The 12,257-nt window shown below is 38.4% G+C and overlaps 1 protein-coding gene across 2 annotated transcripts in view; it reads right to left on the reverse strand.

The window, feature by feature from the left end:
- The window catches only part of SGMS2 (sphingomyelin synthase 2), an 88,629-nt gene that overhangs the window by 21,526 nt on the left and 54,846 nt on the right, over positions 1 to 12,257 (reverse strand). For both annotated transcript variants that reach the window (XM_037020147.2, XM_037020146.2), the window contains exons 2-3: positions 2,957 to 3,649; positions 60 to 177 (exon numbers count right to left, since the gene is read on the reverse strand). In XM_037020147.2, the coding sequence (XP_036876042.2) occupies positions 60 to 177; positions 2,957 to 3,411 (573 nt within the window). In that variant the 5' untranslated portion in view covers positions 3,412 to 3,649. The remainder of the gene's footprint in view (positions 1 to 59; positions 178 to 2,956; positions 3,650 to 12,257) is intronic.

The raw sequence follows: 12,257 nt of genomic DNA on the forward strand, positions 1-12,257 counted from the left end.
CATAACAGTAACCGTTTTCTTGGTTTCCTCCCAGTGGTAGGTAGTTCAGAGTTGCTTACCTTTGGAGCGCACTGGAAATGCATTCCTGGCACAGGGAGAGTGGTGACATACATTGTAATACAGCGATACAGGTATAAAGTCCCAATGATAAAAAAGAATCTGCGCCCCACTATTGACCTAAAGGAAAAAATAGGGATGGGAAGAGACAAGTTTATTGGTTGTTCCTGTTATTAATACAACAGAAAACAAATGTTTAACAGAAGAATAATTAATATAGAATGGCATTAACAGACGACAGTTTCACAGTTTAAAGCTTTTATGTAAGCTGTTCACCCCCACAATTCCATGGAGAGATTGCCATGCAGTTTTCAGAAACAAAGATTCATATACTGCCAAAATTCTAGGTGGGATGTGGCCCAGAAGGACTGAATTTGTGGGGAGTGGGGAAGTTAAAGTAGATGAAGGGTTCTAGGTAACTACTTCTAAAAGGGTCACTCTTTGCCTGAGAATTCAATGAATCTTTCTACGTTTTCAGCCAACTCACCGCATTAACAAAACCCTCTCTTGAGAACATATCAAGGTATAAGCGAGCCATGGTCACAGAGGAATTAACTAATGAGCTTAGGTGATATTACATAATTGGACACATAGGGAAATGGGGCAACTCATTTAACCTGAGTTATATAAGAAGGGTTTATTTGGGGACCATCCAAAAGTATTTTGACAACTTGGGCATGAACTATTTTGTCTACAACTATACAGATTTTTTGAGAATTGCATTTTGAAGATGTCCAAGTGTAAACTGATTGGTTTTCCCTTATTTTATTCAATCTTGATAAAAAAATGCCAAACAAAAATCCCACAAGTCCTTTTTCACTTGATATTTTTTGGTGGAGATTGTTGTCTTGAAAACATTGGTCCCTGTCCTGCACCACCTGAATCCTCAGTTAAGGCAGTGGTTCCCAGCAGTTGGCTTGCGCACACTGTCCTCCAAAGGGAGAGGCCCTGTCTGTTTGCCTCTTAGGTGGCTGAATGGCACCAAGGGTTTTGAATGTCCTTGCTTCCAATTGAAGACGACAACTTATTTTGTTGTGTAGTTAAGGGGTGGGTCTCTAAACTCAGGGCTTTGGGGATTGAGAGATGGGGGGGGTCCATAAAGCCCCTCAAATTACTGGTAATAACTTCCTTAGTGCCTAAACTACATTACTCTAGGTCTCCCATTTTCAGAGCTCTCAAAACTTTTAAAACTAATATTGATCAGAGAGTTCTAGAAAAACAGCAGTTTGAGGCATGTGGCATAGTTTAAGTCTTCTACAAGGCTATGGTCTGACATGGATCAAGGTCTAATTCAGGTAACTGTTGGGATTTCTAATTTAAAGAACTATGAACAAATAAAATTTTAGCTGCTTGTCTCCTGGAATATTTTATAAATATTCCAGTGTTTCTGGGGTCAAAATATAGAATGGAACATCACCTAGACTAGTAGATGAAAGTATTTATCTATTGCAAAGCATTTCTTTCAAAGGCTTGCTACAATGATAAAATCCAAGGTAATGGATAGGCAGGTAACAATTCTCTAGACAATGATTCAAATAAGTCAGGACTGTACTTCAGGGTGGAGGCCAACTACTTACCAGACCCTGGAAAATTTCTCTTTCACACCTATGTGAATGAAACTTTGCTCTAAATTAAAGGAGAAAGCAAACATCTTTGGCCCAAGCAGCCTCTCTTATATTCAGTGTCAATTCCAGATGCTAAAAAGGAAGCATTAAGGTTCAACAAATACATTGTTTCCTTTTAGCATAAAGCACGCCATAACTAACTACATCAGCAGCAAAAAGCTCTTCTAAATTGAAGAATTGATAGCTATGTCTTTTACTTACATGTATTAAGGAATATGCTTAGGAATGACTTTGGTTTATGGAATAAGTTTTCAAAATTGCAAACATACATTTGGGGAACTCTTTAGTGATGATAAGATTGATTTAAATGCTGAAATCCTGTTTGAAGTTTTGCATTCTATCAACTAAGCATACATTTTCAAAAGCTGCAGCTTATGGGCAATGTTTTGACCAAACTTATATTTTAGTGATTAATTACTAGAATCTTAGTAGAAAACAGGCATCTTAATGATGAAGGGAGTGAAAAGAAAAGTTGAGGAGGCTAATTTGCTATGAACTAGGGGTCAGACTTCACAAGGAAGCCAAAATAACTACTTCAGAGCTATGTCCTATTTTTAAGTGTCAAAGCTAAAGTACCTGGCTTGCTATTTCCTGAGTCCTCCAATTCCAAATGGAGAGAATGAAACCAGGAACTAAGGGCTCCTTTGTGGTGCCACAGGGATACCAGAGGACACTGTTTCTTTAGAAATCTAAAACCTAAACCGCACAGACCCATTTCTAAATTCAGGTTCTTAAACTCTTGGGACTGCATTGCTCAAAGGCAAAAGAAAAAGAAATGTAAAACTTGAGAACTCCTTATAAGCAACCCTCAAAGCATGCTATTGACCACAGACCTATAATATAGTCATCCCATCATGAGAAACGGCGAGAGAAGCTTCCTGGCCTCCTCCATTCCCCACTTGTCAGAAGCCTAAAATAACACAAGCATGATGAAGTGAATGTTATTCCTTTCCAACCTCTTGATTTATCATGCAAATACCACAGCACTAAATTGCTTGAAATCAGAAACTGCACCTTAAATTCATAAACTCTGAATCACCCACCGTGGTACTTCTGCACTTCCCTACATAGATGCTACTTTCATGCGGTTGCTCCAAAATTGCTTACTGACTAGTCACTGGATTTACTTAATGTAGTGGACTTTTCTATTACTTCTTTTGCTAAATGCCTGGATAAGACTGAATTTATCAGATAAAACTGAGAAAGGTAATTTCATTTACACATCTACTCACTGAAATACAAGCTAATGGCAAGCCCCCCAAAATTAGACTTACTTGTATCTCAGAAACAGCCACTGGGTGATCCATAATCCAACTAATATAATCCCATTTATTTCTGATACAGAAAATGCCCATTTCACCCGATCAATGTAATCAAAAAACTTGTCTGGGAGCGGAGGGCTGAGCTCCTTGGGAGGGACTCTCTCATGTACAACTGTGATCATGACAGTGGTCAGAACGAGGTTGAAGAGAGCGTACACGAAGGCAATGCCTGTTTTCCACCACTCGAGGGGAAATTTGTTCCTCGAGTCAGTGGGCATAGCAATTTGGATGTAGTCTGGGTACTTTTTGGTGCCCTTTCGCAACCCATTGGATAAGCTCTTTGGTTTCCCGTTGCCATTTTTGTTTTCTTCTTCAACAGTTTCAGCAGGTCTTGTGTAAGTGTTTGTAGGATCACTGGTTTGATTTTCCATATGTTCTTCAAGTTTTGCTGTCTCTATGACATCCATTGTCTCCCCAGTCTTGAGATCAAAAAGGAGATGGTAAAGTTCTTGTTCTTTGTGGGAATTTAACTTTTTTTAATGCTTCCAAGTTCAACATGGACTCTTACAACTGATTCTGTTTGCTAGCACAGAAGTAGAAGGTGGTCATCTGATTGCTGTTCCTCCCACGCAGTGATCTGCTGTACATTCACCACTTCCAGGAAAGAAAGCTGTTTTCTTTTCCCCATAGATGTTACTATCCCACCTGTAAAAACAAAACAAAACTATATTCAGATCTGTGCTTGTTCAACTGTCAACCATCTAACACAAAAACATTATCAAAATAAGGAAACAAATACCAAAGTTATTTCTTTTATAAATACATTGTCAGAACATAGTTAAAACTGCTGAGACAGAGTTTATTTGTAAAATATTGAATTGTTTTATCTTGGAATGCTTGTCCCTTTCTTTGAGCTGATGTCAGTGAAAATAGGAACATTTTAATAATCAATTCCTTTTAAATTTTTTTGAAATAAAAGTCAGGACACAACCTTGCAAACAGTTTATCAGACATGATTACTCATTGCTAACCATGAAGTCATGATAAGCCAGAACCTCCCCAGAGAGCACACCATTCCTTCCTCAGGCTGCATGCATCGTTTCTATGAAGCTTAAAGAAACAATAAAAAACAGTGACAAGTTGCTTACATGCACTGAATAATTGTTACTCTCTGCATTTGTCAAAACAGTCAATTTTATATTTTCTCATTAAAAAACTGGAGTCTATTTTAGTGACCATTTTTCAGAACAGATTCAAGAACCACACATTCAAGGTATTTGAAGTAGCCCCACCTTTTGTAGTCAGAGATGCACACTATATACATGCACACTGACAGCCTTCAAAATAACACAGTGAGAAGATACACAAAGCCTTAGCGACATCTCCTTTAGGCAACAGATTCTCCCTGTTACTTGAAAGATAATTTACAACAACTGACATAGTAAATTAGTAACTGACGCCATTTTGATGCAGCCAGTACAATTTCTGTACCAAACAACAGAAACTGGCCCCCAGAGGGGCAGCTCAGGGCACTTACCCACCACGACACCGATGAGGAAGGGGTGCCTTTGGCTTAAAGATCCACCAGCTCCAGAGAGCAAAGACTTCTTCATGACACAGAGCACCGTCACTAACTCTTTTATACTTGCTGGCAACATGGCCACAGCTGTTCTCAATTTAGGAAAGCAATATTTTAGTCATGGTACAGAAACTACCCACCTAAAAAGGTTTTTAAACCTTGTAATTAGTCCCCACCCTGAGTACACTGCACAACTTAAGCATAATTCTTCACATTTTGAAGTTCTTCCTTTCAGGGTAACTTCAGGAAAAAAAGAGGAGGAAAAACTCGATGTGGTGACAGCTAAGCCTTTATTTAATAAAAGAAAAAGGAAAAGAAGTTAAAATGGTGCAGTCAGTATCTACAGGCACTACTTGACAGTTATGAGGAAAACAGATTAACCACAAGTGTTTATTGTGCATCTAAACACCCCAGCACTGGGGGATATGCAGGAGCAATTAAAGGGGGTTAAAAAGAACCCAAACACGGGGCCAGAATATTCACCCCAAGAGCTTATAGTCCAACTGAAGACAGAACTGAATGGACGACACTGTTGGAGAAGACTGGGTGGCACGCTGTAAAGGGAAGAAGGATGAGGAATCGCTAGACCAGATGTAGCTTCAGTCGGATCCCTGCTCCCTGGACAAGATGGGTCCACAGAGACCCTGCCCATTTCTAGGGAAGCAACAGCCTGAGGGAAGCTGGCTGGAGAGAAACAGGGTCACTGGAGGGTCGAGGCTGGCTAAGAGGTATTAAGTGAGAATCTCAGACATCTCACCTTTCTCTTGTCCTTGTGAAGAGCTACCAGCCACTAACTAATACATGAGAGAAGGATGAGAAGGGCCCAGTGCCCCTCTCTGGAAGACAGGATGGGCAGATACTCTCTGTAGTACTCTAGTGCAAGGTTGGAGGAAGAGTACGTACAGGGAAGAGGTGCCTCAGTGAGATATTTTCAAAAAGAAACATTTAGCACCATGGATTATTAGCACTTCAACAGAGGCACCAGAGCCCTGGCTCAGGCTTTGCCTCTGTGCTACTCTAGGCCAACCTGCTCAGGGCATCTTGATGAGCTACCATCCAAACTCCCTCCAATGTTTCTACTCCATATGTGCTCCTAGCCTGTTCATATGTGACAGCAGCTCATGACTTTGAAACCCAGGTCCACCAGCAGACATACAGATGGTCTTTATAAGGTAGCCTCCCAGTTCTAGAACATAGAATATAGAACAGGAGAAAATCCAATTAGTTATTTTTTTTTTAAGCAGAAGCACTCTGCCACTCACCTCATGGGACGATGGTGAGGATGACTGAAATAATTAATCGTGAAGAGCTTTGTGCTCCTGGGAGTAAGGGCACTTTATTGTCATTAGTGGCAGGATTGATATTTTCCCTGGGATTTCATTAAGAAGATTAAATATACAAAGCACATTCATCATGTGTCAACCAATCTTGGGACTCAGTGTTTGTCATCAAGATGATGATTACAACATACTCATGCATGTGGTAATCCTTTCTTACCAGTAAGTATCTGGAGAGTGAGAACAGCCACAATCATGCCTTTCAGTGGATGGCAATCCATTACATCACTTGTTTAGGGTACCATACCAGAGCACAAAGCAGATGGAAGGCTTTCCAAATCCTCTTATGCTGCAAGTACTAGAAGTTCTTAGATAATATTTTTAAAGTTAAAGATTTCTATAGACTAATCTTCCTTTGAAGATGAGTGCAAAACTCTGAAACTTTTAGTACACCGATACTATTCTGTTAGTATTTTTTTGAACCAAGTGTGACTTATCCAGAAATGCAAGGAAGATTTCAAATTAGGAAATGATTTCCCATTACCCATATGTAGAAAGAAGAGGTACGATCATCTTGAGTGAAGTAAAAAAGGCATTTGGTAAAATTCTGTCCTCTTGATTTGTGGGGGAGAAAGTATTCAATAGTCAGAATAGAAAGTTATACAGCTACCTTCTTTCTGTGCCATTATCACTGTGAGCTTTGTGATGTGTTCTAGCATCACTAACAAAAAGTCTTCCACTCTTGCTCCTCTTGTCATCCCTTAAGGAACATTAGAATCTCTTTGTCAATTACAATAAAATACATCATTTTGCCTCTTTGTTTTATTTCTGTCACCTCTATTATACTATATAGAGTTTGATACCACCATTTCAATATATAGCCTTAGTCATTTTCTCTTAGTAATCCCAATAGAATTTTTCTTGTAATCTGGTAAAATCATTCTGAAGTTCAGCAGGCAGTAAAAATGGGAGCAGCAGCAGGTCTACAGCAGTAGGTAGATTACATTATGTAACTAATATTGGGGTAATGGCACCTAGTTATTCTGTTTTATGAATTTATCCAAAGGAAATAGGACATAAACAAAATACTTTTACAAGCATGCTTTCAATACAGCTATTTATGAGACTGGACATAAGCTAATAGCCAACAACAGGGGATTAGGTAAATAAATTTCTATTACCTTACTATGTTTTGATATATTAACTACAAAACTGCAAGACAAGTATGCAAATACTACATAAGAAGGATGCAGTATTCAATTATGTACAAACTTAGATCTGAATAGGAGATATAGGAGCTCAATAATTTATATCAGAGGTCATGATTTAAAAAAACAGGGAAGGGGCCATGGCAGATATTCAACCCTATATGAAAAGGGACAAGTGTGAAACTCATGACACATCTTCTACAGCAGTCCTGACCTGAGGCTCACTGTGCATATCCTGCAGTGGAGATGGAGCATAGACACGAGCCCTGTCGAAGGGCTTCGAAATGCTTTGCTAGCCAGATTGTATGTTGGCCTGCTTGTGCTTCTGCAGTGATTAAGGAGGTTAGATGTCTTACATATATAAATATAGTTTAAAAATTAAGTAGACTTATCTAAGTTTGTATATGGATTTTAATGTTTAAAAAGATGTAATCTTTTGTAGAAGTTAAACATTGATCAAAGAAAATGTGTTCCTAACATTTGCAAGTTGGAATTATGAATAAAATAAATTTATACATTGAGCTTAAGGGTTTAAGAAAAACTAGGTCTTGAAAAAAATCTTATTGTTGAAAAATCACTGGAAACAAACCCTTGGTAAGTTCCTTAACAGACACAAAAGCTTTCTCAGACCTTAAAAAGAAAAGGCAGCTGTTGCCCCAAAGCCCTTGTAAAGTCAAACTAAGAAAAAAACAGCCACAAAATCATAGTTCTCAGCAAATGTTATTTATGGGACAAGTACTGTGTTTTGTGAGTTGTCTAATTAACCCTCATAACAACCCTAGGAAATGGTTTAAATTGAGATGAAGTGAGATGCCCAAGTTCAGACAGACAAGTAGCAGAGTCCAGAGCTGAGCCAGGAATCGGACCTCTGGAGTCCCTGCTCTTGATGGCACACTACACTTAGGTCAACAGTAGTCAGTGAAAAAGATTAAGAGACAAATGTAACTTTAAAAAAGAGAGAGAGAGAAAGAGGAAAGTCCTCTAGATAACATTATACTTTTTTATCTTTGTAATTTTGCAAAAATTCATATAAACTTAGAAAAAAATTAATATATAATCACCCTGCTTGTGGGGGTGGGGAGAAGAAGCCTGTTAAAGTATTTCCTGTTACCTGTATCTGCCATTAATTGTAGGTACTGTTACTAATAAACCACCATATTACATTTATAAGTATATCACTTCATGTTAATAGGATCAGTTCAGCTAAGAAATTTCATACCCATACAGTTTTTTCAGACCAACACACCTTATCTTTTCCTTATTAAAAGTCTTAGAACTTACCTTGCTAATAAAAATCTAAAATGCTTACAGATACAAGGTCACCTTACGTGTCAGGGGATTCTATTTAGAAGTACCCATGAAATTTGTTTAATATGTTTACTAACAAGTTCTTGAAAACTGAAAAGATCCACTGCTTACTAAACATTACCATGTATATTTCATGAGATATTTTCCCCCCAGAAGTCACATGGGAAAGAGTCCTCACTGGACCATTATGTTTTTATACTCCGACTAGGTCCCACATCTGTATAGGTGTGACAGATTTAACTTAGGGAAATGGGCAGGCTTCTGAGATAGTTTGGTGATAACTATTTTAAGAATGGATTGGGAAAAAGTTTTTTTTCCCTAAATGTGAAAGATTTAGAATTGAAAAAGCAGCTACCAGTGACTACTTCTGAACTTTGGGAGAGATGTACTTGGGTAAAGGGCAGACATTTGGGTTTCTGGTACTTATTTACTATTGCATGTTAAAGTAGATTGGAAAACATTAATTCTGTACCCTGTAGCCTGGGGCTGCAGGTGGGAATGGAGAGTGACTGTAAATAGGCTGGAAATTTTTTGGGGGTATGATGGAAATGTTCTAAAATTAATAATGATGGTTGCACAGTTCTTTGTTTACTAAAAATCATTTCATTGTACCCTTAAAACAAGTGATGGTATGTAAGTTATAATTCCATCAAGCTATTAAAAAAAGACACAGCCTATTGGGATAAGTTGTTTCTGAAAAACTAGAAAACCAAGGACTATCCCAAGCTCTGTGACCATGTCCCAGGCTCACTCATCTCTTTACAGTGTAGTACTTGACAGCTGAATGCTTCTCACCTCTTTAGCGGTGATTCTGAAATAACTTACATTTCTAAATTTTCTACAGACAAGATCAGAGAACCAGCCAATGAAAAGCAGACTGTTTAACAAAATCTGTGTAAAACTATGCTCCAAAAAAAACCTTGTAACTACACAAATATGAAGTGACCAAAGATAGATGGATTTTCTCTAGTAGAAGTCATCAAAATTTACTAAGAGCTGGATTATAAGAAAAAAAGATCATCTGTTTTCTTTCTCACTAAAAATATTCAGTCACTGTGGTGAGGTAGATATTTTAATACCTGTTGAAATGAATACTTATTTACACAGAGCAAATATTAGCCTGAGGCAAATTTGAAAAACAAAAATTGTGGGACTGGTAGGATTTCACAGTGCAGCATAATGAGAGGGTGGAATAGTACTTGGCCTGTATCAACTTTGTCTGACTTGACTAAGTTTGATAGAGTAAAGTTCCTTAACTAAAATTAGACTTGCAAAATGTTCCATTGGATGTTTTAAAACTTGGCTTCTATTTCTTAACTGCTAAACTTCTTATTGCTGGCTGGAGAATTCCAGTGATCAGCTCTGATTCCAGTGTATTTTGGAAAGACAAAAGTGCTGCCCAGGGGGTAAAGGGACAGCAGCTCTCCATGGGAGCTGAAGAATTGTAGATGGGTGAACCACAGGAAAGACAAGTCAGTGCTCTGTGGGACAGTGTGGAACATGCGGTGAGGTGCAGGAATGCATAAATGAATGGTGTGAGTGAGTGAGTGATAGAGAGGCAGACCAGACAGACACATTAGGTAGGTTAAACAGGTAGAACGACAGACCTACCAGCTGACTGGGAATCTGAAGGTGAAAGAGGGCTGGAAACAAGGTCAAAGACTATGGAATATCTAACATAATCCTTTAAATTTCCTTTGGGATATACATCAGAGGTTCTCAGAATTAAGGGGTGGAGCAGGGGACACATCATGCATTATTCCCAAAGGCTGGCTTATACTTAACCCATACCTTGTTCCCCTTCCATTCCCGATATTTCCAGGAAAGCTTAGAGAAAATTCTGGAGGATGGAGGTGGGGAGGAGGACTCCCCTGGTGATTTCTTCCTCCTTTGTCTTAGTGTTTTCTGTGTTTAGCAGAAGAATTAGGCCTGAATTTTCTACTTCCCACTCCTCCTTTCTGCACTTACAGCCAATGATGTAAAATACAACCATGACCTACTAGAAGAAGTTGAGTTGAAGGCTTGTGTTTGTGTTAAAATGCTTATCTGTTTTAGCAGGTGAGCAAAAGAAATCCCCTGTAATTTTAACACAGAGAAGACAAGTAGTGATTCTACAACATCTTACTACACTGATGGACAGTGACTGTAATGGGGTATGTGGGGGGGACTTGGTGAAGGGGGGAGCCTAGTAAACATAATGTTCTTCATATAATTGTAGATTAATAAAAAAAATAAATTAATAAATTAAAAGAACAAAAAAAAAAAAACCCCAGACATTTGTACTCTTACCTGAGAAACCTTACAGGATAGATGCTTGGTCACTAGAATCTTCCCAGGAAACTAGCACGACCTGCTGCATGTTTAATGGTCAAACAAAAGCAGCCAGCACTTGTTTGGTATAAACTCCCTGGGAGCTTTATCAGCAAGTTAAATCTAACAGCCTAACTGAACAACACTGATAATTATCTGCTTCTACATTCCTAGCTTTCCTTGTATACCCCAAAGATTTATATACCTAGAAACTGATTCCCTTAGGTTTTTATACTTATTACTCTGAACCAGGAGCCTATACAGATTACCTTTTCAAGTGAGAGGTTTCTGGAAACCATAGAAAACACTCCATTTAACATTTTTAAATGATATTTAAGCCTGATATTGGAGCTTATGTTTTCTCCTAAGAGCAGTTGCCAGTCTAAGAAAGAGAAAAACGGAAGCTGGGTCTGACAGCTTAACATTATACATACTCTGCAAACCACATACCATTTTCAAAATGATATTAGAGATCTTATTCTAAGTAATTGTAGTCAACAGTATGTTTCCTCATCAACAAAAAAATTCTTTTAGATCTGAAAGCATAATATTTTATTCTAGGAAAACCAGGAGATGAAATAAGAAGTTCCTTAAAAAATAATTACCTACTTTCATAAAGCTCCTTTATTCCCTGAACTTTAGATTGTTTAGAAACATACCCATTGATTTCTCTGGACTATGTGGTGACCAGACTATGTGGTGACCAAACTATGTGTATATTTTCTTCAATTTCAAAAAATGTTTGCATGGAAAAATGTTTAGGAAGTTACTGAAATGGGAATTTAAAAGTGATATCTTGAAACTTTGCTTGCTATTTACTAGAGCATTAAAAGAGAGTATTACCACTTTGTTTTGAGATTTGAGTGAAATCTTCTTTAAGCAAGAATCGATGGAAAGGAGTTCAATAATCCTGCTCCAGTGTGGAGGCAAAGGCAAGATGACAGGAGGGAGAGACCCTGTGAGCCAGGTGCACGGTTAGTATGGCTGTGCTTACAGCAGAGGGCAGAGGCTTCAGCCGGGGAAGCTTCCTCAGCCCCAGTGCTGCCGCTGGAGTGACACCCAGACACACGCTAAACGCAGTTCCTCATAGAGGTCTAAAGTCTGAATTAGACATTTTATATGCATTTAAAATACAGTGGGTTACTGGTTCTCCTATTTCTGTTTGGTGCTCTGTGCCAACTAAACAAGTTAAAGAACTAGCTTAATACACTGAGACACTCAGGGAAGCACTTCCTTATAGCAAATATTAAACAATAAAAATTTATGAAGAAGGCACCATCAGCAGGTTAATCTCATCTGCTTGTTGCATTTAGGTGTGGTGTTACACAGGCCTTGGTAGAGGACAAAGGTTCGTAGAGTGCAGGAAGGCTGCACAACTCTGTGATTTAAAGTCCTGTGCTGCGGCCCACCTGGATTCCCCAAGACAGAGCATGGTTTTCACTTTAGAGAAGAAAAAAACAAGAAGAGTTCCTGGAAGACCAGGAGGTCTCCACAGACATTTCTCATTTTTTTATGCCAACTACAAAAATGTTCTTTTTCACTACTGGCTGAATGAGTAAGCCATTGCTTTCAAATGGTATGAGGCTATAAAAAGTAATACCTTCTCCAAAGCCATTAAGGTCACTATATTC

This window comes from Manis javanica, chromosome 5, assembly GCF_040802235.1.
Source record: "Manis javanica isolate MJ-LG chromosome 5, MJ_LKY, whole genome shotgun sequence".
NCBI classification, from domain to species: domain Eukaryota; kingdom Metazoa; phylum Chordata; class Mammalia; order Pholidota; family Manidae; genus Manis; species Manis javanica.